A 28,000-nucleotide genomic window follows, 5' to 3' on the forward strand; every position below is an offset into this window, starting at 1 on the left:
AATGATTTTCACTTTCAACACCGTCCACATCATCTCCTCTCTTTTCCACATCATCTTCTCTCTCTCTTCTACCAATTAATTCAACACACACTCAGTTTTTCTATTCTACAATGGTTTGTTGAAAAAATTTCAACACATTTCTCAATTTTTTTTTCTTTCATAATTTTGCTTTCTTATATATATACTTTTTATTACATATTGAAATTTATTGATTAAAATTAAATTGGAATATTTAAGAATTAGAATTATTGATTAAAATTAAATAACAATAGTCAATAGTTTGGATTCATTTCACTAGAAAAAAAAGTGAAATACAAAGGTAAGAGTTTTATGGAGTCTAATAAAAAAAATTTATAATATAAATAAATGAATTTTATGTGTCCAAATCAAATGAAACAAGTTTCTATTTATAGAGTTTGAAAAATGATAAATTTTGATGTAAAATTAAATTTTAGTAAATAAAAAAAAATTCCGAGATAATTTATCTCAAATAATTGAGATGAAAAAAACAAATCAGAAATCTTTATGATCAATAATTTAATGACAAGTGGTCATTGAGAGCTCCACTTTATGGATTCAACCATGTTTAATACACTAGGATTCAACTTGTTTTTCAATAGACTATTGTACTCTTTCAACTATCAAAATTTTTTATTCAATAAGTATTGTAGATAGTCTAAATGGTCTAATAATCATGTTCATATAGGGACGTATAAAACAAAGTCAAGTCGACGATAATAACAAATTGGTTCTATGGTCTAGCGGTTAGGACATTGGACTCTGAATCCAGTAACCCGAGTTCAATTCTCGGTAGAACCTCTTATTTATCCTTTTTATTTTTTTTTGTCCAACTTACTGAAGCTTTCCCACGTGCAAATTAAAAACTCAACGGTCATTCTAGTCCACTCGTACGATATCAGAACAGATCCAATAAGAAAGTGAGCAAATTTAAACCAGAAAACCTTTCCCTATGTGCTTACTATTGTTACTCTACTTGTTACTCTATTGTTTACTCTAAATGTACCCAATGTTACATTCAAACAATACTAAAAAGGATTCTTTATTTCAAGGCTTTCAACCGAACCAGTTGAGAAGGAGATAGTATCTATGAACTAGAGAGGTGGTGAACACTCATGATGCAAATAAGCTAGTCCCTCAGGGCCTCAGCCGCAACAAGAGCAATTTTCAACCTCGTTATCCAATCCCAAGACTTTAATCCATCACCTTCATTGTCTGACTTCCTAAACAAAGAGCTAGCCAAGTCTCCGTTCCTCATATACTTCTACACCAAGACCTTCTGGTTCTCATTCTCCAAGCAGTGTCCAAGAAACGGAACCAGCCTCTTGTGTCCAGCTTTACTAAACAACTCAAGCTCTGATATATACCCTTCGTTTTTACTTTCCTTAACATCAATACTTTTTATAACCCGGAATGGCCACGTGTTATCAGATTAGCGTCATTAAACTCCTCTATTGCTTTGAGAAGCTGCTCATACGTAAATGCATTCCCAAGACGTGACAAATCAAAAGTCTTTGCTCCTTTAGGTGCCTGAGAAGCTTCGGTTACAGGTTTAGGCCTATCATTGTTTCCTCTTTGAGCCGCTCTGCTATGTCTCCATAGAGCCACAAGAATCAGCAAGAGAATGAAAACCAGAATAAAACCAACTCTCTTGAAGGACCAGAATAAAACCAACTCTCTTGAAGGTGTGTCAACAATTACTTCATCTTGTTTTTTTATATTGGAAATTCATGTTTAGCCTTTTTTAAGTTACTATATTTATTTGACGTTACTTCAATTGATTCGACAAATACAAGTCAAAACGCTTTCTTAATCTTTTTGAACATTTTTTTTGTCAATCGGTTTTCATTCAGTTAATATCATTAACTAATGAAAGAGATTACAAGTTGTGAAACCTGAACCAAAGAGCTTCGAGAAGCTGGTTTAGTTGTACAAGCAGCAAAAAAAGTTAAAAAAGCTTGTAGAACATAATAGGACGTGAACTAGATTAATGCTAAGACTAAAGATGTGTTGCTTTGCACTATACATTTGAAGAGTTGTAATGGCTGAACCACCTTAAGCTGGAACCTGCAAAAGGAATCATTAGGTCTCAAAGAAGACTGATAACCAGAGGGCCCCTTGGGCGGGAGGCTGCAATTGCATTAGCCGGAAGAGGTGACCAAGCTCTGCATCAGCCCATACAATGCTACCGACTCCGGGAATACCAACAACAGCAAGCCTTGAGAGACTCTTGAGCATCACGGTGTGGAAGCAGGCGGTAGGGAAACGGCATAAACCGGCCACAGACCAAGTCAGAAGACTCGACGAGACTCAAAGAAAGGCAGCTAACATCTTTGGGTAGCCATAAAACAATCAAATGATTTTAGGACAGTGAGAGGCAGAGTTCTCAAATCAGGCGAGAGCTACGGCGAAGGTGAGAGACTCCAGACGCCACGGCGGCTTAACTACGGGACAGCCCAAGATCCCTTGCCGATCTGCGAAGAGGAGGAGCTCACCGGAACCAAAAGCACCATACGCACTGCTGTGCAAAGAGACAGATCTAGCAACAGAGTAAACCTCCACGATGGCCTCTACATCGTGTACCTGCGGGAAACAGACAAGAGGAACTCACACAGACCAGAAGTTAGCAAAACGACGACAGAGGGTCTGGAGGACGGTAAGGAAAGCTCCAGGCGAAGCAGCGACGCTCTCCATTTCCGACAAACCGTGAACCCCTAGATCTGACCTAGATCTAAGAAAAGACCCTATGTCGCGAGAGATCTCCTACTGGCTCCACTAATCGCTTTATCTTGCTACACCTCGCTTTTCCTCCAGCGGATTGATAGACGCCCGCCTTGCCGTTGTTAAGTCTCCGGCGAGCCGGAGAAGTCCAAAGGAGAAAGGTATATCGGAGCAGATGGAGAGGAGAAGGATTGGAGAGAGAGGCAAAAGAGAGGAAGAAAAAGAAGCTGGGGTGGCGAAGAAGACCAATACAACAAGCTTGCCGTTTTCATTCAGGTAATGCCTTTTATCTTGTTTTTAGATTTTTTGAATTATCTACAACTGGAACAGTGTTCAACGACAAGAAGATAACAACTGGAGGTATACTCGACAGTGTGACTAACAACAAATGTAGAACAATAACACAAAGGATAGATATGTTACAAAGGGGGACTTGCTTAAAGTAAATAAACCTCTGAAAAGACTTCACTTGTACCCTTGAAACAATGCTCACAGCAGCGAGCAAGAAATAGTCGGAATCGACGTTGAAGAGACCAAACAGATAGGTTTGGACGGCAAAACTACCTGTTGAGGAGCTGGATGTGGCTGAGCAGCCCATTAGACCAGCGAAATCGGTACTAACACCGACTGAACTTTCCGACGAGACTATGTGAATCTCAAATAAGTTAGAAAGCATGGCCGCTAAGAGTTGAGAAACTCCGTAACAATGACCAGAAGGCCTGAAATGCCTAAATTTAGATTTAAAATTCCAATATAGGGTTTTGCTGAGAGGTATGTCGCACCAGTCGTTCTCAGATTTCTCACCAGAGAGCGATGATAAATCAAACTCTCCACGTCCGGTGGGACTCGTCGTTGTAGTGCAGAGCACAAGGGAGAATCGTTGTTGCAGGGCACACATAATGGAGATGGATACAGGTATACTTCGTCGAAGTGAGATAGAGGCGGTTGTGAGAGACAAGGTTTCACTTCTTAGATTTAGGTTAGGTCAAGAGAGATGAATGAGAATCGTGGGCTGAATCCCGTAAATAAACTTGAAGAATGAATATGATTTTATTGATGAGTTGAAAGATGATGAATACAAAGGAATGTATCTTGAGATGATTACTAAAGAATACGTAATGCTTTTAATCTAGTACAAAAGTTGATATATGGAAAAGAGATGGCTTGTCTTTTATCTTCTCCGTCTTTATATAGTCTAGGTTTCGTTGGCAACCCTTCAACTGTTCTCCGAGATATTCGGCTTCAATTACGGAACTCGCTTTAGGCTCCTCTTGACCGAGTCTCTTAAGGTGTTAGCTCACTTTCTGTCGTGACCTCTGCTATGATGTCTCCCAGGTCCAGTCGTCAGCTCGGCTTTCAGCTCCCTTTGTTATGATGGGCTTATCGCAACCCACATGCTAGCTCACGCTTATCGGTACCTCACCTGAGGGTCATATTCGGGTCCAACAGTTGCCCCCAGCTTCCGAATAAAATCCTTTGTCTCGGAAGCTAGAATCTAGCTATCGATCTTATCTTTTCGTTAAGATAATGATTAGTTCTTATCCTATTTAGATTCAGCTTACTCGATCTAACGGTCTTTATTACGTTTGGCAGAATCTACGGTTCAGATGGAGAGGGTTTGAAATGACTTTTCCGAATCTCGAGAGGTGATGGGATATAAAGCGGTGAACATTAACTGCTAGCCTCCCACTTTCTCCACGCCTCCGTTCGGTTTTCAAGGTAACTTCTCTCCTCTCTCTTTATTTTACTGCGATTTTTTTATCTTCCTCGTTACTTTTCTCTGCAAATTCTCTCCCAAACCTTGCAATCGATTTTCTCCTTAACCTTCCCATACTATGGATCATCCGAAAGAAGGTTCCGGGGAATCCGGGATGCCTCCCTCTGCTTCTGGAGCTAAACTACTGAAAGTTAAGCAAGAAGTCGGAGCCAAGATGAGGAAGGGGAAAAAGACAGCCAGGGAGGCAATCGCGACCAGAGTTTCTAAACGGAAGAAGAAAGACGATTCTAGTGGGAGCAGTCCTCACTCGCCTTCGTTGCTGAAAAATCAAGACGTGGTTAACCTCATGGTTCAAGCTCTCGGCCAAAAGGAGCTTGGCCGTGCCTGTAATTCCGACGAAACCCCCGAGACCGCTCCGGAGGGTTGGTTCTGTTGCCATGAGAAGTACATCTCCAAGTCTCACTTGAGATTTCCTCTTCCGACCCTACTGCTTGATCTACTAGATCATTATCAGTTAGCCCTTTCCCAACTCTGTCCCTCGGTTATCCGGGTGATAAACGGCTTTATCACTAGGTCCAAAGAGGAGGGGGTTAGCGTCGGTCTTACCGAACTTATGAGCCTCTTTTCCCTGAAGGAAAGCGCCTCTAAGGAGGGTGGTACCGGGACCTACTACCTCCCTAGTCGTCCCAATCATGTTATCTTCAGATTCTCTAGTAGTGATGATGACTGGAGGAAGAAGTATTTTTACGTTAAAGTTGATCCTTCGACGGTTCCTGTGGGTCGGAACCTTAGGGTCACTTGGACTAATCCATCTGGTTAGGAATTCTAGGGATATGCTTTTTCCGTTTTATTCATTTATGGCCGAGTAACCTTTTTGCTCTGATTTACTTGCAGAAATCGAAGATCCTCCGAAGCTCTCTACCAAGCTCACCAGGGCTCTATACCGCAAGTTGCAGCAGAGTCCCTGTACCTGGGTAGCCTACACCACTTCTCGAATAAGTGCAGCCAGATTCCCAGATACCTACAACGCCTCTTTCCAAGATCCCATTCCTGCTGAGAACCTTGAGAGTAAGTTCTTGTTCGAACCTTTTTAATGATTTTATCGCTTTGAAGTTTTTAAACTTAAGGATTTCCATTGTTCCAGTTTCGGCAGGCGATTCAGTTGTATCGATCTCAACTGGTGCTAGTGCTTCGGGAACTGAAAAGTCTCAGCCAGGTGACATGACTCTGCGACCATCATTCCGTTCTAGGGGTAACCCCTCTAAAGCTGCCAGTGCTTCTCGTGGAAGCGACAGGAACCAAGGAGGATCGTTCCTTATCTCAATGAAGGAAGTTTTGGACGACGGAGGATCCAAACCTGTTGTCGAGACTACTCCAACTGAGGTTGTAGCTCAGGATGCTGCTCCTCTCCCTGAGGTCCAGGTGCCGGAGGCTGACTACCAGGCTCCGAAGGGTACCTCTGAGGTCGAGCCGTCGAGACACAAGAGGCCCAGGACCGATCAGGGCGGAGCTCCCACCCGTTCTTCTTCCTCGTCCTCTAGAGGAGGGACTGTTGGGTGGAGCTTTACCCATTCGAAGCCTGGGTCGATCCTGGACGACTCTTGGGGCCTAGCTGCGATAATGAGGCACCTGAAGAGCGTGGGATGTCCCCTTCCAGCGCTCAAGGACCTGACTAACCGAGATGAGTATCTCGATATTGCCCACTGTATGGGTCAGGTACGTGATCTCTATCTGTTCTTTGTTTACATTCTTTGGAGACGATGATATATATTTTTTTTTTTGGATTTATTGCAGTTGGCTGGGGCTGTTAACAGGGCCCAGCTCAGGTTTGAGAATGCTCTGTGTGCTGCCCCCAATGCTGGTGAACTTGCTGAGGTTACCGAGATGGTTAAGGCAGCCAAAGCCGATCTTGACCAAGCCCGGGTTCGAATTTCTGAACTCGAAGCCGAAGTGACGAGGCTAGGCTCGAAGGCCGATGCTCAGCAAGGAGAGATCGAGAGTCAAAAGCTCGATATCCAGGTGAAGAGCAGGAGGATCAATGATTTGGAGGCTGCTCGAAAGATAGCTGAGCATCAAGTACGTGAGCTCATTGCCTCATCCCAGGATAGCCAGAAGAACAAGGAAGCTGAAGTCAAGCTGGCTGTCAGGGAAGGGAAGAAAGAAGTCGCCGAAGCTTACGGCAAGATCCTGGTCTGTGTTAAGGAGAAGTTTGCTAGGAAGAAAGATGAGGTCAACGCCTTGGTGTACGCTCAGGAGCTCCAAGCTAATGCCGACCTCTTGAAGGATATGCTGAACAACAAGATCCAAAGCGTTGAAGAGGAGTACAACCAATTGGTGGCCTTATTACCAGAAGCGACAACTGCGTATGAGAAGGCTCAAGTCTCTGACTTCTCGGTCAGCAAGCTTCCTCTTCCCCAGATCTCGGAGAGTTCAGGTACTTTCGAGATTAACATGTTTAATCCATCCTTTTCTGGGGAGTATGGCTCTAATTTGGGTTTGATGGCTCCTGACTTAGCTCCAGTCGAGGCAGCAATAGGAGGTGATGGCAATGTGGTCGATGAGGGAGTTCCTGCCGGTGCTGGTGATCCGATTCAGGAAGAGAAGGAAGATTGAGAGCTACGGCTCTTTTAGCTTTATGTTTTGTGTTTTTAAGACTTCGGCCTAAGGGCTTTGTTTCGTTATGCATTATGACTTAGTGCCTGAGGAGGCCTTTAAACCTTAACACTTGCTGGATTTCAATAGCCTGGGGAGGCTTTTAAACCCTTTCTTATGTTTAAATCGTGGCTATTATTTCTGTTTTAAGTTTTTGAACTTAACCTCGTTTCATTTAATCATAGTGATTGCGAATCTCAGATGAGTTGTGTGCTGTCATCGTTGAGTCGGATTAGGACCTTTAGTCTTAATTTATGATAAGCATTTAGCTTAATGGATATTCGGTCGTGATAACCTTAAAGAGAAGTTCTTGATTTTAGCTCGGGGACCTGAGTCCGATTCGAAAGGTTCTGGGACCTGGTTGTTCAGGTTCGTAGGAACCTGGATTTAGATTCATAGGGACCTGAGTTAATTCGAAGGACTTCGAGGCCTTTGAAGTTTAACGGATGGAATTGAGGAATTTCGGGATTTTCCTGATTCTTTAGGATTTTAAGACCTTTCGATTTTGATAAGGGTTTCAAGACCTTTTGGTTTTGATTAGGATTTTAGGACCTGGTTGATTGTTAAGGATTTTAGGACCTTGCTGATTGTTAAGGATTTTAAGACCTTAGTTTATGTTAAGGATTTTAAGACCTTTGGGTGTATTAAGGATTTTAAGACCTTAGGTTCAGGTTTTCAGGGACCTGAATGTATTCGAGATTGTTGAGCTTAGGTCCCGATTTAGGGGGACCTAAATTTTCTTGGAGGGTTTTAAGACCTTTGATGTTTATGAAACTGAATCAATCGTTTTATTAATATCAGATATCAGAGAATACATGATTCAGATTATTTACACAGTAACTATTTTTAGGCTAAGTGTTCTTGGTAACACCTGCCCCTTTGGCTTAGGTGAGGAGGTTGGTGAGAAGAGGTTGGGGCTGCACTCATGACGGAGTTGCCTACGTACCCAGTCAAGGGATCAAGCCAAACGTAGTTCAGGGGTTTTAGGTACCTAATGATAGTATCTTTTGAGGTTCGTGGCATTCCACGATCGGATTTCAGGTACCCCGGTTCGTACCTTCTGGAGTTTGTAAACTCCGGGTCGTACTATGTGGATAATTCGGTAGGGTCCTTCCCAGTTGGTTCCTAACTTTCCAGCTCCCGGTTCCTTTGTTCCTTCGAACACTTTCCTAAGCACTAGGTCCCCTACGGCGAACTGTCGGGGCCTTACTTTGGAATTGTAGTGTCGTGCCATTGCTTGCTGATAATTTTGAATGCGAAGCAAGGCTTGGTCTCGTCTTTCCTCGATCAAGTCGAGGCTATCCATCAGGAGCTGGTTATTAGCTGCGGGATTTGAGGTGCAGAGCTCCCGTCTGAGGCTACCTGCGGTGGTTTCTGCTGGGACGACAGCTTCCATCCCATAAGCTAAGGAGAAGGGAGTTTCCTCTGTAGCTTTTCGTGGGGTGGTTCGGCAGGCCCATAGTACTTCGGGTAGTTTTTCCGACCAAAGCTCCTTTTGGGCTCCTAGGCGTTTCTTGAGGTTTGCTAAAACTGATTTGTTGGCAGCCTCCGCCTGTCCGTTCCCTTGAGGTCGCCGAGGTGATGAGAAGGTGAGGCGGATGTTCCATTTATCGCAGAAACTTTTGAAGTCGTGGGATATGAACTGTCCTCCATTGTCGGTTACGATTTCGTATGGGACGCCATGCCTGCATACGATGTTTTTCCAAACAAATCCTTCGACCTCGAATCTGTTTATTTGTTGGAAAGCTTCAGCTTCAATCCATTTCGTGAAGTAGTCGGTTAGGACCAGGAGGTTTAGTAACTTCTTTCCTTTCCCTGAAGGTACTAATGGACCTATAATGTCCATAGACCACCTCATGAATGGGTAGGGAGCTGATATGTTAGACAGCTTTTCCGCTGGTTGGTGTATGATCGGTGCATGCCTTTGGCATTTGTCGCACGATGAGGAGTAGACCTCACAATCTGCGATAATGGTAGGCCAGAAGTAGCCTTGTCTTTTTATTCGGATGGCTAAGGCTCTGCCTCCGGAATGGTTTCCACAGGAACCGTCGTGCATTTCCTTCATGAGTTTCATAGCTACTAGGCCGTGAACGCATTTTAGGTAAGGTCCGGAGACACTTCGTTTGTGGAGGGCTGACTCGATTATACAGTATCTTGCTGCTAAAGCTTTGAGTTTTCGAGCCTCCCACTTGTTGGGTGGAATTTTTCCCTCTAGGATGTAATCCATGATCGGTATTCTCCAGTCTTCTCTCCCTACAACTTTGTTGTGAAGAGAGGAGGGAGATTCCTGTTCGGGACCTGGTGCCGTGGTGCCCCCGGAGATATTCGTTGGAGTAGGTTCTGGGTTCTGAGGAATATCTCCAATTTCCTCGTTATCCCCTGTGGTTTGTGTAGCGTTCCTAGATGCGTTTTTAAGAGCGGTGCGGCTTCTTGTTTGGACTTTATAGACAAGTGGCTCCGAGGTCTGGATGGTGCCCCCGGAGGTACTCGTAGAGTTAGGCTCTAGGGAGTCTGAACTTCGGTGAGTACCTTCACTTTTGTCGTTGTTTTCCGGGTTCTGGGTTGCTTTCCTGGAGGTGTGCTTTCTAAAGCTGCGTGTTCTAGTTTTCGGGAACCAGAATGTCGTGAAAACTTGGGTAGCTACCGTCGGGAGGCTGTTATCCTCTATTTTTTCCTTTGGTTTGCTATCCATCTCAGCCTTGGTAGCTATGTCGATACTTGGCTTCTCGATTCCTTCCACGGGTATAATTCGTTTTACGAGAGGGTCGGATGTGGAAGCTAATGCGGCGAGCGCGTCTGCTGAGGAGTTCTCCCCTCGTGGGATCCTCGTTAGCTCGAACTTGTCAAACTGCTTTGTGAGGTTTAGGACGACCTCGAGGTATGCCCCCATTCTTTCGTCCCTTGTTTCGTATTCCCCGTGAAACTGGCTAGCTACCAGCTGCGAGTCGCTGTAGGCGTTTAGCTCCCGAATTCCGAGGCTCAGGGCGAGCTTTAATCCAGCGATTAGTGCTTCGTACTCGGCCTCGTTGTTGGAAGCGTTAAATCCAAGTCTATAGGATTGTTCGATGGTTTCTCCGGCTGAGGAGGTTAGTCTTAAACCGACACCGGAGCCTTGCCTTGACGAGGCTCCGTCCACGTATAGGCTCCATTTCGGAACCTCTGTTTCCTGGTCTAGATGTTCGGATGCTAGCTCAATAACGAAATCGGCGAGGACCTGAGCTTTTGCTGCTGCTCGGGGTCTGTACTCGATGTCGTACTCGCTGAGCTCTATAGCCCATTTTGCTAATCGTCCGGATTGGCTAGGGCTATGCAGAATCGTCCGTAATGGTTGTGAGGTCATTACGATGATCGAGTGCGATTGGAAATAAGGTCGCAGCTTCCTGGCAGCTGTCACGACTGCTAGGGCTAGTTTTTCCATGGTGGGATATCTCGTCTCGGCGTCTATTAAGCTTTTGCTAGTATAATAGACAGGTCTCTGTTCGTTTTGTTCCTCTCGTACTAGCACTCCGCTGACTGCAGCTGCCGACACGGCGAGGTACAGGTACAGTGGTTCTCCTACTACAGGTTTGGATAGTATCGGAGGTTCCGAGAGGTAAGCCTTCAGCTGTTTGAAGGCTTCTTCGCACTTTTCATCCCATAAGAACTTCTTATTATTTTTCAGAAGTTTATAGAATGGAAGGCATTTATCGGTGGACCTGGAGATGAATCGATTTAGTGCTGCGATCCGTCCGGTCAATCTTTGTACCTCTCTGGTCGTTTTAGGTGATGGCATTTCCAGGAATGTCGCTATTTGTTTCGGGTTGGCTTCGATGCCTCTTTCGGTTACGAGGTAACCTAGGAATTCGCCGGAAGGTACTCCGAAGGTACACTTAGCTGGGTTTAGCTTCATGTCGTATTTGTTGAGGATTTCGAAACATTCTCTTAGATGGGAGATGTGGTCCTCCCCCTTTGAGGATTTGACTAACATGTCGTCGATGTAGACTTCCATGGTTTTTCCGAGTTGTCCAGCGAACATTTTATTTACTAACCTTTGATAGGTAGCTCCCGCGTTTTTCAAACCAAACGGCATGACCTTGTAACAATAGGTTCCTCGTTCAGTTATGAATGCGGTTTTCTCTTGATCCTCAGGATCCATCATAATCTGGTTATATCCTGAAAAGGCATCCATAAAGGACAAGAGCTGGTGTCCAGCCGTTGCTTCGACCAAACGATCGATATGAGGTAACGGGAAGCTGTCCTTAGGACAGGCTTTGTTTAAATCGGTGAAGTCTACACAGATTCTCCATTTCCCATTCTTCTTTTTTACTACCACTGGGTTAGCTAGCCAATCGGGGTATTGTACCTCTCGGATGGACCCGGCCTTTGTTAGTCGATCGACCTCGTCGTTGACAGCTTGGGCTTTTTCTAGACCTAGCTTACGACGTTTCTGTTTGATCGGTTTAAAAGTAGGGTCTACATTGAGCTTATGAGTGGTGACATTTGCATCTATGCCTTTCATGTCGCTGGTGGTCCATGCAAAGGTTTTGATATTCTGTTTTAGGAATTCGACGAGCTCCTTTTTGGTTTCGAGAGGTAGCTCGGATCCGATGCTCACCTGTTTCTCAGGATTTGAGTCGTCGATGCTAACTTTTTCGGTGAGGTTCTTAGGGGGACCTCGGATATTTCGTTGCATTTCGCGACTCTCCTGGATCTGTAATTGCTATTGGGGGGATTCTTTTATGATCTCGAATCCTCCCAGGTAACAGATCCTTGAAATCTTTTGGCTACCGTGTATGGTAGCTATTCCGTTGGTTGTTGGAAATTTCACGCATTGGTGATAAGTTGAAGCTACTGCTTTCATCTTATGAATCCAAGGCCTTCCGAGGATTGCGTGGAAAGGGGATGGTTTGTCGACAACTATGAAGTTGGTCATTTTCATGACTCCGCCAGCTATAATTGGGAGCTTAATTGTTCCCAATGAGGTGGCTGTTTCACCTGAGAAACCTACGAGGTTGGATTTCTGGTCGACAATTTCGTAGTCGTCTATTTCCATTCCCTTTAGTGCGTTGTAGAAAATAAGATCGACGGAGCTTCCGGTGTCGATCATGAGCTTAGGTACCTCGTACCCTGCTATATTTAATGTTATGACAAGGGCATCGTCATGAGGTCTATCGAGGTCTAATGTCTCACTCTCCCAGAAAGAGATCTTAGTGTTAGACTCAGGCTTGGTCGGTTTGGACTGAGTGTTTGACACAGCTTTCCGTACGTGACTTTTAATAGAGTTAACGGAGTCTTGACACACATCGGACCCTCCAAGGATGTAATCGATCCTTGAGCCAGGGCTCGATTGGGGAGGTGGTTTACTCAAGAGGGCCTCGATTTGTAGGCTTTTTCCTTGTGGAAACTTTCCAAGGATCATATCGACTCTCTTTTTGGGAGCTGGGGGTGGTGAGTCTGTTTCTTTTTCAGGTGACCTCTCGCGTTTTGGAGAGCTATCTCTGGGACCTCTCTTCTGATAAGGTTGTGGCTTTTTGAGGTCCACATCTTTTATTTCTCCGGCTGCGAATTTAGCAGCCAGTTGTCGTTGGAGGTCCCAACATTCTTCGGTTGAATGTCCCTTTCGATCGTGGTAAGAGCAATGTTTGCTCTCGTCATAACCTTTGGACCAGGGGGCTTTAGCTGTCGCGGCGACAGGTTTTTCTTCCTTGTCTTCCTCGACTACGTAAGAATGTTCTCCCTGGGTCTGATTATTTCGGGAGCTACCTCTTTTGTGAGGTCCCTTTCCATCGGAGGCTTCGCCTTTCGGGTGACTCTGGGGTTTTCTGTGGAGCTTATCTAATGCTGCCATTTCCTCCTCCAAGGTAATGTATCTAGAGGCCTTATGGAGGGCGTCATCGATAGTTGGAGGGGGATTTAGCGTTAGCTCCGAGAAGAAACCTGATTTATACCAGAGACCTCTCCTAAGAGCCTCAATGGCTACCTGATCGTTGGGATTCGAGAGTTTAGTTCTTACTGCTCTGAACTTTTCGATGTAGACTCGCAGTGAGTCTCCCAGTCCTTGTCTGATCTTCCAGAGGTCAGCCTCAGACGCTTGTTTCAGGATGTGAGTTGAATATTGCTTCATAAAGGCGTTAGCCAATTGATCGAAACTGTCTATAGAGTTCGGCTCGAGGCTGGAGAACCATTCGAGAGCTGTTCCGATCAGGTTTTCGGCAAATGTTCTGCAATATCCTGCATCACACTCTTCCTTTGTGAAGTGAGCTTTAACGATAGCTAATCGGAAGGCTCTTAAATAGGCCTTTGGGTCTGCGTTCCCATCGTATTCAGGAATCTTAATTTTTCGAGTATCTCTTATGTAAGAGTTGGCAATTCTATCGGTGAACGGAGTTCCACGAGTCTCCTCAATTAAGCTCTCGATTTCGGGAGCTGAGCTCGTTACCTTGTGAACTTGAGCTCCCAATTTCTGGAGAGCTGCGTGGGTTCGCTCCATGTACCTGCGAATTGCGTCAGGTCCCTCGAAGGGAAGGACATTTGGGTCATTATCAGATACTCGGCGAGCAGGTTCCTGGTGAGACCGAGCTCGGTCGTCTTCCCAGCTAGCTGGCGAAATAGGTCGCTCATTGGTCCTTAGGCTCCGAGCGAGGTTAGTGCGGAGAGCTGCAGGATCAGCATCCGTCCTTTGGTATTCGTCTGTGCTTGGGGTTGAAACCCTAGCTTGAAACACTGAAGCTGATGTTCTGGCCCCGGACGGTATGTTGGTTCCTGCTCCAGACCCGGAAGGAGGTGGCGGTGGAGGCAAACGGGTGCTCCCACCGGTGTTTCGATCAGGCATGGAGCTAGTTGTAGCTACATTGCTCCCCATGGTGCTGGTGATAGGAGGGGTAAACGCAGGAGCTGTCCTAGCGCGAGGCGTTTGGAAAGCAGGTTCCTGCCCTTCTGCACCTGGGCTATCAGGGGAGAAGTTCAGGCGCTCTCTAGGGAAGGAAGGGTCAGCTAACCGTTCATGGAAAGTGACTCCTCTTCCCTGGTGGACGGACGGTTGGGTCGTTGCGGATTGAGATCTGGTTATCTCTTCGAACTGTTGCTGCCGTTCGGCTAACTGTTGCACCGTTCGCTCGGTCTCTTGAGCTTTGTCCACTAACTGGAGCATCATCCGACGGATCTCAGAAAGCTGATCTTCCGTTTGGTTCGGAGCGGATTGATGCGATGGGTTATTGAGGGCTGAGGACCCAGAGTTGGTCCCTCCGGAGGCTCTCGGGTTATTTGCCCCCGGAGCAGTGCGATTCGGTGAGCTATTGCTCTGGTTCGATTGATCGGGGTTAGATGGATTCGTTCCGTCTAATGGATTCATCCTTTAAGCTTTAGAGAAAGGGATTCGATTATTTGTCCCCACAGACGGCGCCAATTGTGAGAGACAAGGTTTCACTTCTTAGATTTAGGTTAGGTCAAGAGAGATGAATGAGAATCGTGGGCTGAATCCCGTAAATAAACTTGAAGAATGAATATGATTTTATTGATGAGTTGAAAGATGATGAATACAAAGGAATGTATCTTGAGATGATTACTAAAGAATACGTAATGCTTTTAATCTAGTACAAAAGTTGATATATGGAAAAGAGATGGCTTGTCTTTTATCTTCTCCGTCTTTATATAGTCTAGGTTTCGTTGGCAACCCTTCAACTGTTCTCCGAGATATTCGGCTTCAATTACGGAACTCGCTTTAGGCTCCTCTTGACCGAGTCTCTTAAGGTGTTAGCTCACTTTCTGTCGTGACCTCTGCTATGATGTCTCCCAGGTCCAGTCGTCAGCTCGGCTTTCAGCTCCCTTTGTTATGATGGGCTTATCGCAACCCACATGCTAGCTCACGCTTATCGGTACCTCACCTGAGGGTCATATTCGGGTCCAACAGCGGTGGTGGTATTATCATTACCGGTGGGGAGGAGGTCAACATGAATGGCGGTGGAGAAGCAGGGAGCAACAAGTACGGTGGAGCAGTAGACTCTACCGGCAAGGCAGATCTGGTTTAGCTTTGCCTCAACGCCACGATGTCGTCGGATCTCGTAGATGAAGGGGGTTGAAAGACCACCAGAGGTGAAGAGGAAGGGCTGAACATCCACGAAGCAAATCACCACCCATACTTTAACAATCAAAAGCCAGTCCTCAAAGCTTTGATTTGCTAAGTATTGGAGAGAGACCAGCCTGGAGACGTTTTCTTCAACCAAAATCTCCACATTACTACACCAATCTTGCAGAGGTGGAGACCCGGCCCTTAAGGCTAGGTTTGGCACGTAACGATCAAGCTGCGTGTTCATGGATCTGAAGGGACGATAGGGATGCGTACTGGTTCGATTCAGAGGTGAATGGAGTAGATCTGGCGGGACCGGTGGGTCTGGTGGCTCTGGGGAACGAGGAGGAGCGACGAGGTTCCCTGACAAGGTCCTCTCACCTAGAACGAACCGTTGTTCTGCTGAATCTACCTGACTCGAGGGTAGTAGCTTGAGCAGAGTCACACCTTCAGACAGCATGGAGCCAAACAGAGAAGAGACGCCGGAGTGAAGTGACGGAAAGGTCGGAGTGAAGTAACGGATAGACCGGAGAGAGTGGAGTCGCGGCGGTCAGAAGTGGAGCGGGCCGGAGGAGGGACACCGGAGGCAGAGGCTCATGTTGAAATCTTCGATCTAGCGGCTGCTTCGTAAGTCGTGCCTGGGAGCGTTAAGCTCTAGGGCGAACTCTGTCAGTCTTTAGAATCACTAAAAAAATAAGAACATCCTTAATATAATGAATCACGTTTTTTATCTTAAAACTCTTATTTAAGAGTCGGTTCTTAGTTTTTTTAGTTAAAAGTTAAGAGACAGATTATTATATTTCGCTAAGAACTCTACTTTAATAATCCTCCAATAATCTTGCTATTAGATTGAACAATTGTGTCGAGTTGTAAAATTTAATAACGCTTCCCACTTTCTACTTCGACTTGACTGCAATCACACATTTGCCCTTTAGCCATATATGTTTACGCACTCACACACAAACACAAACACAAGAACAGCTAAGAAACAAAAATCTAATAAAAAAGTTTTCTCTCTCTACATCATAACACGAGTTCTTGGCAGATTAAATGTTTTCTTCTTTTCTCCATATACGTGTTCATCAATGGCGTCTTCTCACTAAACCACTTGCCTATTTTTTTTGAAAGAACCCTTTTTATATTATATATATTGGCGCACATACTCTCTTACACTCTCAACGAAAGTTAACGTTTTTATTTCCACTTTTGTTGGAGACTCCGTTTCTGAAGCGATCGGCCATGGAAGCTGCAGAGCCCGTCAATGGCGGATCGGTACAGATCCAAAACGAAAATACGTCTCGAAAGCTTCCGAATTTCTTACAGAGCGTGAACATGAAATACGTCAAGCTCGGTTACCATCACCTCATCAAACAGCTCTTCAAGCTCTGTTTGGTTCCGTTAATGGCTGTCGTGATCTCAGAGATCTCGCGTTTAACACAAGACGACTTTCACAAGCTTTGGCTTCATCTCCAGTACAATCTCGTCTCCTTCATCCTCCTCTCGGCTTTAGCCGTGTTCGGCTGCACCGTCTTCGTCATGACCGGGCCCAGATCCGTTTACCTCGTGGACTACTCTTGTTACCTCCCTCCGGAGAGCCTTCGAGTCCCGTACAAGAATTTCATGGATCACTCCAAAGTCATCGAAGACTTCAACGAGTCTTCTCTCGAGTTTCAGAGAGGAAGATTCTCGAGAGATCGGGTTTGGGAGAAGAGACGTATCTCCCTGAGGGTTTGCACTGCATCCCTCCACGCACCACCATGGTGGCCGCGCGTGAGGAAGCAGAGCAGGTCATGTTTGGTTGTCTCGACAAACTCTTCGAGAACACCAAAATTAACCCTAGGGATATAGGTGTCTTTGGTCGTTAACTGCAGTTTGTTCAACCCGACTCCTTCGTTATCTGTCATGATTGTTAACAAGTATAAGCTTAGAGGGAACGTCAAAAGTTTCAATCTTGGTGGGATGGGATGTAGTGCTGGTGTTATCTCCATTGACTTAGCTAAAGATATGTTGCAAGTTCATAGGAAGACCTATGCTGTTGTGGTAAGCACGGAGAACATTACTCAAAACTGGTATTTTGGGAACAAGAAGGCCATGCTGATCCCGAACTGCCTGTTTCGGGTCGGTGGGACGGCTGTTTTGCTTTCCAACAAGGCTAGTGATCGTAGGCGGTCCAAGTACATGATGGTTCATACGGTGAGGACTCATAAAGGAGCTAATGAGAAGGCTTTCAACTGTGTTTACCAAGAACAGGACGATAACGGGAAGACGGGCGTGTCTTTGTCGAAAGATCTTATGGCTATAGCTGGAGAAGCGCTTAAGGCCAACATCACTACTTTAGGTCCTTTGGTTCTTCCCATAAGCGAGCACATTCTGTTTTTCGCCACTTTGGTTGCGAAGAAGCTGTTTAACGCTAAGATGAAGCCTTACATCCCTGATTTCAAGCTTGCATTTGATCATTTCTGTATCCATGCGGGTGGCAGAGCTATGATTGATGAGCTTGAGAAGAATCTGGAGCTTTCTCTAACACATGTGGAGGCATCGGGGATGACGTTGCATAGATTTGGAAACACTTCGTCGAGCTCTATCTGGTATGAGCTGGCTTATATAGAGGCCTAGGGCAGGATTAAGAAAGGGGACAGGGTTTGGCAGATTGCTTTTGGAAGTGGGTTTAAGTGTAATAGGGCGGTTTTGGTGGCACTGGACGATGTCAAGCCTTCGGTTAGTAGTCCATGGGAACACTGCATTGATCGATATCCGGTTAAGCTTGACTACTAGTTTAATCAGAAACCACTTATCTGTTGTCACTGTGGTTAATTAGTACTAGTCTACTACTTCACTATTGTCTGCCTTATTTATTGTTTTCTGTTCCTTCTTTTTTCAATGGTTCAGTTGTTCTTTGTACTTTGCTTCTTTGGCTTTACACTCACATTGTGTTCTGTGGCATCTCAAAACGACAAATTTTTTGCATCCCTATTTGCCATACTAGTGGGAACATGAATCATAGTTTGCATACTTTGTAAGGCTCGAACAATGTTATCCTTTAAAGCTACCACAGAGAGTTTCTTTTTGAAGAAAATAACCAAACTAGGAGTTAATTTCTGGACAAAGCAAGATAGGATGCTAATACAATCAAACCAAACTGAAGCATGTAAAAGTTGTACGCAAGATAAACAAACCGCATGGATATCACATTCGAGCAATCACGATCTACTTTGCATTTTCATTGAGGTTCTATTTCAGATTCACTTGATGAGTCATAGAAGCCGTCTGCTGGAGTCTGGATTCGGTGCATCAGAATTCCACAGGACAACAAAGACTCTCGATTTTCGCCAAACATATAGCCTCTGCATTCGGTAAAAGCATTACTGGTCTTCATGGTTTTTAATTCAAACACAAAGATTCTCTCATGGCGGAACTTTGGTTCATTGAACACAACGGAGTTTCCTTTCATACCGGGAAGCTCTTTCGCCGAGCAGCAGAGACTCCAATCACAACCAAGAACCACCACTCGGTCCTTTATGTCATTAATGCGAACCCATCTCCTCTGGCCATCTTCTTCAAGCCTAAACAATCTAAACCACGAATGCTTATATTCATTACAATACGTTCCTAGAGTAAATCTCTGCACCAGGAAGAGCTCATCTCCTGACACAACCAGTCTCTCATCATAAGTCTCGGGAGACAATGTGACTGCTTGGATATCAGTAATTTGAAATGAGGGTTCGATAACAAAAACATGTCCTTGTCCACTCATATCAACAACATAAAACTTGCCTTTGAATGAAACCATATCTCGATATGCTGTAAACCTACCCTCGAGTTTAGTCCAGCCCTTGTCACAGCTTCTATACATCATTAAATCCCCCAACACTCCAGCTACTACTGCAAATTCTTTACCGTCCAAACGAAGAAACGCAACTCTCTTGGTATAACTCTCACTTCGTGTTCTATGGCGTATAGTTGTTATAGCATAGAAGTTTATCTGTATATAAAGGTTTTTTTAACTAGACTCGTTTCATAACCAGACTAACGAAGGAACAGAGTTATTCTTAGAGAAAATAAATAACTAAGGTAAAAGTAAAGCAAACCTTGTAATAATAACCCAATGGGATGATTTGAGAGTTTAGAGTGTTGAGTGTTGTCACATCTTTATATCTCCAAGCTCTATTTTGAAAAGGGCACATCAATATCTGTTCACCTGATTCTCCGTCGGTCACTTCAATCAACAGAAAGTCAGTACCAAAGGGAGTCTGGAATCTGAAGAGGAAAACTGGAATCTTTTTAAGTATGCACTGCGTATGGCCTTCGAACCGAGGCTTGTGATTGAAAACAGGTAGAAGGCTATTAAGGCATAATCCGATCCTATAGCTCGGCCGAGGTATGGCTGATCGCCACGAGCTACAGACAGAACGGATGTGAACAATCTCAAAACATGTCTGAGAGCGACCACTGATTAGTTCCAGCAAGTCTTTTGGAAGCAACGACCAGTCTGCCATGGTAAGATCTGGCTATATGGGAAAGAGCTAAAAACACTTGAAAACTTAAGGTGAGATGTAAGTTGAAGAAGTCTTTCTTTATGCTCTTAACCAAAGCAGAAAGTCTTTGTTTATGTTCAGTTTTTGTTGTTGCCTTTATTTGTTATTTCAGCCAATGAGGAGGTGACAGTCAAAGACTGTCGCAGAGGCTAACATTTTCTAGTAATCTTTTTTAACGCTCACACAGTTGGTATATATATAGAGAGCCTTGGCAATATCTTTGTTTCTCCTTTCATTAGTTAAAAGTAAAAGAAAAAAGTAACATGACATAGTACATATGCTCAAGTATAAAATATGTCACTGAGCATATCAAAACCAACCTTTAGCTTTTATTCTCTTTTTTGAAGGAAAGATAAAGGGAAACCATACTTTTGGACCCGTATTCCGCATCCATTCGAAGAACAGCTCAAAACACGAGAAAGCAATGTCTAAGGGACGTATTCGACTTCAACCTTGGCTTCGAGCTGCGTGTAGAGACCGATAATTTAGAGATAAGGATAAGCTTGCATAGGTGGGTACGACCAAGTCAGGGAATATGCTGCTACAAGGATACCGACATTTGCGGTAACAGGAAAGAGAGGTTCCCTGAGATTTTCGGGATTGCGATAAGGAGATATATAAGAGGAAAGCAACGAGGACAAGTATAAAAAGAGAAAGAAGGTAAGAGATGGAGGACATTCAGGATCAACTACCTACATACTCGATATCTTTAGCAAACACATAACCTTTTATTATATCTTTGTAGTTTCGATCTTATTTCCTTTAAAAAGTGTAGCTCGATATTCATCAACACTATTCATTTTCGTCAACTCGAAATTGTTTACATCGTTGTTGCTCTAAGAAAATTGTTCCCTAGTTCTTTCTTCTCTAATCTTTATATACAAACACTCTAAAATACATAGTGTGAGTTTGAAGATCCACATTTAGGCGCCGGCTGTGGGAACGAAATAACACGCATCCTTTCTAAGAACCCGATCTAAGGTTTGTAAGCATGAAAATGGATCCATCTCTTATGGCTTTTGGAACCCCCGAACTATTCCATGATGCTATTGATCTTACTTGATCCGAAATAAGAAACAAAACCGATACCCCTCTCACAAGCTTAGAGCAGACCGAGTCAACCATAACAAATAGAACAAGCCTTCCACAACGGGCGTCAACGACCCCCTTTGGCACCTCATGGTCCTTCACTATGCCAATCGTCTATGCTCTCAAGTTTGGACCCAACACAATGATAGACCAAAAGAAGACAATCCCAATACCCGAATCACTATACAAGACTGATATTGCCCTTACCATCGGTACATACCCTCGAAGAAATGGCTGATCTTTAAGGTATTCTCACCATACCTATAGATAAATCCCAAAGTCAAGAGCTCACTCGGAGAACCATCCTCACCCGCATGGAACAAAACGGGAAAGATCTCGCAGCACATCGAGCCAAAATACTTGAGCACCTAAGGAACAGACTTGAAGCAATAGATCGAACCCCACGCCTCAAACTCGGCTGGACTTCTCGGGAGCCTTTGGTACTCCCAAACTTCCCAACTCCCGATCTGTACTTATGAGATCGGGTAAGCATCAGAAACAACACCCCAACATGGAATGCTCAATCGAATTTCGAGATTTAACAGGTCACACGAAGTCGAAACTAGATATCTCGAGCATGAAAGCCCACCAGCTCACTTCTCCACCAACCTAGCCATGGGATTGAATGACCCACGTCCGCAAGGGAACCTCCCAAACTTTCAAGCACCCAGTAACGCAATCCCGCCGAACCTGGCTGTGCATCCAGCTCCAACAGCTAGATTCCCGCAAAGCAAAATACGAGTTACAAATAACATCCCCCACAATTTTGCGAATCCAAGTTCGGTGGGGGTAGATCCAAAAATTATCACCGATGTCGAATCTTTACTAAGCTACATCAAGAAAAACAATGCTGAGTTATAGAGAATTCATGTCATCATTCACATCGCAACGAGCTTCGCTCCTTACATAGACCGAGTTATAGAGGAAACCCGGTGCACCCCGTTCACAAACCGAATAGGGAGCGTACGACTGCGCAACATAGGAAAATTTTGATTTCCATAATATTCCAGGAACATAGACCCAAAGGACAACGTCGGGGCCTTCAAAAGAACTCCACCCTCCAAAAGAACTTTGTTCCCAACGTTCCATACCAAACTTAGGGAACAGCTTCCCCGTGATCCTAACTTTTACACAATCAAATGGCTGTTTTCTATTGATACCATCTTGGCCTTCTAGAGGCAAGACAACCCACACAACTACAAAGCATATGTGATGAAATTTGAAGCCTCCACCGTAAGAAACAAGATCGAGTTAGATGACCATGTTCCAGAGGTTTTGTAGACCTACCTTCAGTTCTCGGCTTAGACGAGTTAGATCGGCTATGCTTTTTTTATTTTCTGGTCTGAGTAGTGGGATGTTGACGTCTTATTGGAACTGGTCTAGCTTGTTGGTGTTTCCGTGATGAAGTTGCAGATCGTTTGAGTGGTGAAGTCACATGTCGACGAAATTTCTCATGAACCTGCGTATCCGTTGCGACCTCCACAATATGTTTAGCCGGTTGGTTGATCTCTTCACCCTTCTTACGATGTTTACTTTCTTTGCTGTCCCCATTTCTGTCTTCCACTTCCTCATCTTCTTACTCCGAATTGCTGCCTGATCCTCCCTACATCGTGCCATCTCCTTCAGCTCTTCACGTAGCTCATCATGAAGAGAAACAAACTCCATGTTTATGGCTGCATGCAGAATCGCTATCGATGGCTATAAAATTTTGGATCTTTTGGATTTTACCCTTTCGGGTTCAATTAATAACAATTCGAATTTGGATACGTTTTGTACCACCTTACAATACCAGTTCGGTATTTTTACATTTCGGATCGGATAACAGGTCAGGTTTATTGGTTCTGGTTTGATTCAAATTTCAGATTTCGAATTATATGCCCAGACATACAAATCACCATGCTTCCCAAAACCACATCAAATCACCTGGATCATGTGGTTCACTTGGAAAGCCAGGAATGATAAAGTCTTTAATGGGAAAACCATCGAACCTCCGGAAACTGTCTTACATGCGACCCAAGAAGCAGAGGGATGGAAAGTTGCTCAGGTGGTGACTAGTATGTCCCATGCGTCACCTCTTCAGGACCAAGAACATGTTGTAAGTGATTCACCATTTCCAAGATGCCAAGTGGATGCGTCTTGGGTGAAGAACTCTAACTTTGTTGGTGGCGGTTGCGTCTTTGACTTCGAACCAGATACACATATCTACGGTTCTTTTGGGATAGAACAGGTTCTATCTCCCCTACATGCAGAGTTCAGTGTCTTGCTTTGTGCAATGAGATGCTCTCTACAACTAGGATTCAAAAATATGTCCTTCGTATCGAACTGTCTTCAGCTGGTAAAGCTGATAAATGAAGAAGAAGAATGGCCAATTCTTACCTCTGAATGGAACGACTTTGAACACACACGAGCCTTTTTCTCTACTTTTTCGATTTCTTTCATTGCAAGAAAGCCTAATGTTAGGGCCGATCTCCTTGCAAAAGGTGCTCGAGCTCAAAATTCTATTTTCTCCCATGTAAACCATATGATTCCGGTTTGGTTATCCCCACAGGCAAACCTTTTGACTTGAATTAATAAGGATTTTTAACGTTAAAACCCCTTAACTAAATTTGTTTTGGGTAAAAACCCTCAAACTAAGTATTTAATGTAAAAGTCCCCAAACTAACTTTATTTAATGAAGTAAACCCTAACAGGTCATAATTACCAATACTACCGGTAAATCTTTAGTTTAGGGGTTTCTACATTAAGTAAACATAGTTGAGGGGTTTTACCATTAAAAATCAAAAAAATTCAAAATTTTATAATATTATCTAAAAATTAGTAACTTAAATTTTCAAAATTAGCATTTTTAATTTTTTTTGTAAATATATGAGTTTGATGTGTTTTTAACATCAACATTATATATGTATAAATTAAAAATGTAAAAACCGAAAAAATATAACAAAAATTATATAAAGAATTTAGACGCAGTAAGACTTTCTTCCCTAACTACCGGATCAGACATATTCCAAGAGCACATAATACTATGGCAGACAAGCTTGCAAGTGGTGCAAGGAGTTCTCCTTCAGCTATGTTATATGTCGATTCAATACTTCCGGTTTGGCTTTCTGAATCGCGCGGTTCAGTTACTTAGTTCTCGCTTATGTTGTCAAAAAAAAATTACTAATTTTTAAATAATATTATAAAATTTTTATTTTTTAAAAAAAAAATTTAAAGGTAAAACTCCTCAACTTGTTTACTTAATGTAGAAACCCCTAAATTAAAAATTTACCGGTAGTAATGATAATTATGACCTGATAGGGTTTAATTCATTAAATAACGTTAGTTTGAGGGTTTTTTTATTAAATACTTAGTTTGAGGGTTTTTACCCAAAACAAACTTAGTTGAGGGGTTTTAACGTTAAAAATCCAATTAATAATACATGGACTTTGATGTCAAAAAAAAAAATTCCCTAAAATTAATATTTCCCTTAGCGTCCCTTAGCCCATTATTTCCACTACTTTTCATTCAATTATCCTCCCCTCTCTATTATAACTCTGTAAATCAATTCCCATAAACAGGAATGCCGTCGTCTCATCAATTATCCTCACCTCAATATTGTAATTTTCTTGTTCTCAAGGTTTCTCAATAACATCAACGTTTCTTATGTATACAACGTCAATGCTATTCGAAATAAGAAAAATCCAAATTCTAATTTTTGAAAAAATCATAGCAGATCTTGTCTTCGTGGATGTGATGCAATGCTCCTCAACAGCTACTTAACAACTGGATCAAAACTAGCAACAATACGGGATTAAAAAAACACAAGCTTGATCGAATGGTACTGCGGGCTTGGAAAAATTTTAAACACTCAGGTTTGAAACTACCAAATTTAGTTTTATCCGTTTGTGTGGGTATCTAATTCTCATTGCGAATAACCGAGTCCGTCTGGTACAATAGACAGGCCTTCAAGAAAGAATTAGTCATCTAAAGAGTCTAGGATATCTTGCTGGTATATTGGTGGATACAGGAGACATCTATCACATCCTTTGATTTTGTAAGCTTTGGAAGTTAGCTTTGATTTGTCAGTGGCAACTACCATTCTTGAAAGATGTTTTTAGCAATGTACATTGTGAAGACAGATCGGCGAAATTGGATTAACGATCAGTTTTTTAATGATTTATTCTTGGGTTCACTCCCTAGGGTGAACCTATAGGATTGTGTTATTTCATATTCGATATTTTTTTAAAAAAGAAACAAAATATTGTCAAATTATATTATCTTTTTAAAATTAAAAGATAAAAAGAAATAAATAAAAAATAGTAGTAATTACAAAAAAAAAATATTTTTAACATCATTAGCAAAAAATTAAACCCTAAATCCTAATCTCTAAACCCTAAATCCTAAACCTTAAACCCTTGGGTAAACCCTAAACTCTAGGATAAATCTTAAACTCTAGGATAAATCTTAAACTCTAAATCAAAATCAATAAACACTAAAACACTCAAGGGTTTAGGGTTTAGGATTTAGGGTTTAGAGTTTTAGGGTTTAATGTTTTTATTTAGAGTTTAGGATTTACCCAAGGGTTTAGAGTTTACTCAATGGTTTAGGGTTTACCCAAGGGTTTAGGTTTACACAAGGGTTTAGGGTTTAGGATTTATGGTTTAGGGTTTAGGATTTAGGGTTTAGTGTTTTGCTGACGACCTTAAAAATATTTTTTTAATTCTTTTTTCTGTAGCTGCTATTGTTTTTTCACTTTTTTTTTATTTTAAAAACATAATATAACTTGTTAATATTTTGTTTCCTTTTTTAAAAGATATAATTTGAAATAATGAAATCCTATTGGTTGGTGAACCTAGAGGTTCACCCTAGGAGGTGAACCCATGAATAACTCTTTTTTAATTACTGTTTAGTTTGTTATATTGAAAAATATATTTGAGATTGTTACTAAAAATTTATTTATTTTTTGGTTTGGTTTGCACCCACAAAAATGGTTCTTCGGTTCGCCGCCCCTGCCAACACTATCATCGATAATCATAATATATATGTGAATCCAAGTTACTCCTTTCACCTTGTTTGACAACTTCTCGTTATGCAGATTACTTTTTCCTTTTAGTTTTAAATAGTTAAAGTAAAAAAACACAGATATGCCAAGGCGGGATTCCATGCGAAGGCTCTCTATATTATATTATAAAAAATGTGTGAGCGTGAAAAAAAAGATCATTAGAAAATTGTAGCCTTTGCGACAGGCTTGACTGTGACTTCTTCATTGGCTGAAATAACAAAAAAAAAAAGCAACAAAAACAGAACATAAACAAAGACTTCTTCTCTAACTTACATCTCACCTTAAGTTTTCAAGTGTTTTTAGCTCCTTCCAATATAGCCAGATCTAACCATGGCAGACTGGTCGTTGCTTCCAAAAGACTTGCTGGAACTAATCAGTGGTCGTTCTCAGACATGTTTTGAGATTGTTCACTTCCGCTCCGTCTGTAGCTCGTGGCGATCAGCGATACCTCGGCCGAGCTATAGGCTCGGATTAGGCCTTAACAGCCTTCTACCTGTTTTCAATCACAAGCCTTGGTTCAAGCAGTGCATACTAAAAAGGATTGCAGTTTTCCTTTTCAGATTCCAGACTCCTTTTGGTACTGATTATCTGTTGATTGGAGTGAGCGAGGGAGAATCAGGTGAACAGGTATCGATGTGCCCTTTTCATGATGGTAGTTGGAGATATAAAGATGTGACAACTCTCAACACTCGTAGCTCTCAAATCATCTTCATGGGCTTTTCCTACAAGGTTTTTTTTTCTTTCTTTCGTCCCTCTAGATCACGAACTGAGAGTTATACAAATAGAGTTGCGTTTCTTCCTTTGGACGGTAAAGAATTTGCAGTAGTGGCTGTAGTGTTGGGGGATTTAATGATGTATAGAAGCTGTGACAAGGGCTGGACTAAACTCGAGGGTAGGTTTACAGCATATCGAGATATGGTTTCATTCAAAGGCAAATTTTATGTTGTTGATATGAGTGGGCAAGGGCATGTTTTTGTTATCGAACCCTCATTTGAAATTACTGAGATCCAAGCAGTCACATTGACTCGCGAGACTTATGATGAGAGACTGGTTGTGTCAGGTGATGAGCTCTTCCTGGTGCAGAGATTTACTCTAGGAATGGATTGTAATGAATATGAGCATTCATGGTTTAGATTGTTTAGGCTTGAAGAAGATGGCCAGAGGAGATGGGTTCGTATTAATGACATAAAGGACCGAGTGGTATTTCTTGGTTGTTACTGGAGTCTGTGCTGCTCGGCGAAAGAGCTTCCCGGTATGAAAGGAAACTCCGTTGTGTTCAAAGAACCGAACAACTGCCGTGAGAGTATCTTTGTGTTTGATTTAAAAACCATGAAGACCAGTAATGCTTTTACTGAATGCAGAGGCTATATGTTCGGCAAAAATCGAGAGCCTTTGTTGTCCTGCGGAATTCTGACGCACCGAATCCAGCAGACAGTTCTACATCATGAGACTCAACCGGTTAACCAAAGTAAACCAATGGTTTGGAGCAGGAAGAGGTGGTATTATAATTGTTTCTAAGTTAATGGATTTGTCCTTTCACTAATGGCCATGGGTTACTTTGTCTTCCTCTGTATTTATAGACATCAATGTATTTGGAATGGAGAATGAAAAAGAAAATTGCAGTAAATTGTTTCTTAAGATGTTGGGACCTATTAATTGGTATCAGAACAAATTTTCTTAGCTCTGAAGAAGAGCTTTGATTAGCATCAAAGCAAATTTTGGTTTTGATCCAGACCACATTTGTGGTATCAAAACCGTACTCTGCGTACCATGAATGAGAAGTGTAATGATATATAAAACAAATATTAAAATTTAGATAAATATCTTAAATATCCAATTAGTTATAAATAAGTTCTTCATTAATTTTCTCGTTCAAATAACAAGTATACTTTTCTATACGGTAAATTCGGTAATGCATATTGTTTACAAATGATGTTCGTTTACATGCTTGATTTAACATCTATATTATTAAAAGAGAAGTACCCTTTAAAAAATACCCCTAAATTTTCTAACTTATTTACACTTCCATGCCATTGAGAATTAAATTAAACTACCTATTTTAATGCTTGTCTTTTCCAGTTAAATTAATGAGTTTTTCTTAATCAAATTTAAATTTAATGTCATTAAATGAACCTACCTATTTTAATGCTTGTCCTTTCCAGTTAAATTAATGAGTTTTCCTT

The 28,000-nt window shown here is 42.6% G+C and overlaps 4 protein-coding genes, 1 non-coding gene and 1 pseudogene across 6 annotated transcripts; 4 read left to right on the forward strand and 2 right to left on the reverse strand.

The window, feature by feature from the left end:
• The first annotated feature begins 747 nt into the window (after positions 1 to 747).
• On the forward strand, positions 748 to 819 carry TRNAQ-CUG. The gene has a single exon. It is a non-coding gene; the product is annotated as a tRNA-Gln (tRNA).
• A 4,536-nt stretch (positions 820 to 5,355) lies between these two features.
• On the forward strand, positions 5,356 to 7,258 carry LOC106389457. Of its 2 annotated transcripts, XM_013829716.3 has the most exons (4): positions 5,356 to 5,524; positions 5,601 to 6,172; positions 6,251 to 6,890; positions 6,972 to 7,258. In XM_013829716.3, the coding sequence occupies exons 2-4, from the start codon at positions 5,678 to 5,680 to the stop codon at positions 7,067 to 7,069; spliced, it is 1,233 nt and encodes a 410-aa protein (XP_013685170.2). In that variant the 5' UTR covers positions 5,356 to 5,524; positions 5,601 to 5,677; the 3' UTR covers positions 7,070 to 7,258. The 2 variants fall into 2 exon arrangements, with proteins under 2 accessions (XP_013685170.2, XP_048624200.1); XM_048768243.1 differs by lacking the exon at positions 5,356 to 5,524 and having other exon boundaries at positions 5,674 to 6,172; positions 6,978 to 7,258.
• Positions 7,259 to 7,335: 77 nt separating this feature from the next.
• On the reverse strand, positions 7,336 to 11,780 carry LOC125592813. The gene has a single exon (XM_048768242.1). It carries the CDS (start codon positions 11,778 to 11,780, stop codon positions 8,100 to 8,102), a length of 3,681 nt encoding a protein of 1,226 aa, XP_048624199.1. The 3' UTR covers positions 7,336 to 8,099.
• Positions 11,781 to 14,573: 2,793 nt separating this feature from the next.
• Positions 14,574 to 21,282, reverse strand: LOC106349964 (putative F-box protein At2g16290). Its single transcript, XM_013789922.3, has 2 exons — positions 19,241 to 21,282; positions 14,574 to 19,134 (listed from the first exon to the last, which is right to left on the reverse strand). Exons 1-2 carry the CDS (start codon positions 19,646 to 19,648, stop codon positions 18,373 to 18,375), a joined length of 1,170 nt encoding a protein of 389 aa, XP_013645376.2. The 5' UTR covers positions 19,649 to 21,282; the 3' UTR covers positions 14,574 to 18,372.
• LOC106351483 lies at positions 16,375 to 18,125 on the forward strand (annotated as a pseudogene).
• Positions 21,283 to 25,603: 4,321 nt separating the features above from the next.
• Positions 25,604 to 27,469, forward strand: LOC106351484 (putative F-box protein At2g16290). The gene is made up of 2 exons (XM_048769492.1): positions 25,604 to 26,546; positions 26,878 to 27,469. The coding sequence occupies exons 1-2, from the start codon at positions 26,148 to 26,150 to the stop codon at positions 26,911 to 26,913; spliced, it is 435 nt and encodes a 144-aa protein (XP_048625449.1). The 5' UTR covers positions 25,604 to 26,147; the 3' UTR covers positions 26,914 to 27,469.
• Positions 27,470 to 28,000: the final 531 nt, after the last annotated feature.

The sequence above is a fragment of the Brassica napus genome, chromosome C9, assembly GCF_020379485.1.
Source record: "Brassica napus cultivar Da-Ae chromosome C9, Da-Ae, whole genome shotgun sequence".
NCBI classification, from domain to species: Eukaryota; Viridiplantae; Streptophyta; class Magnoliopsida; order Brassicales; family Brassicaceae; genus Brassica; species Brassica napus.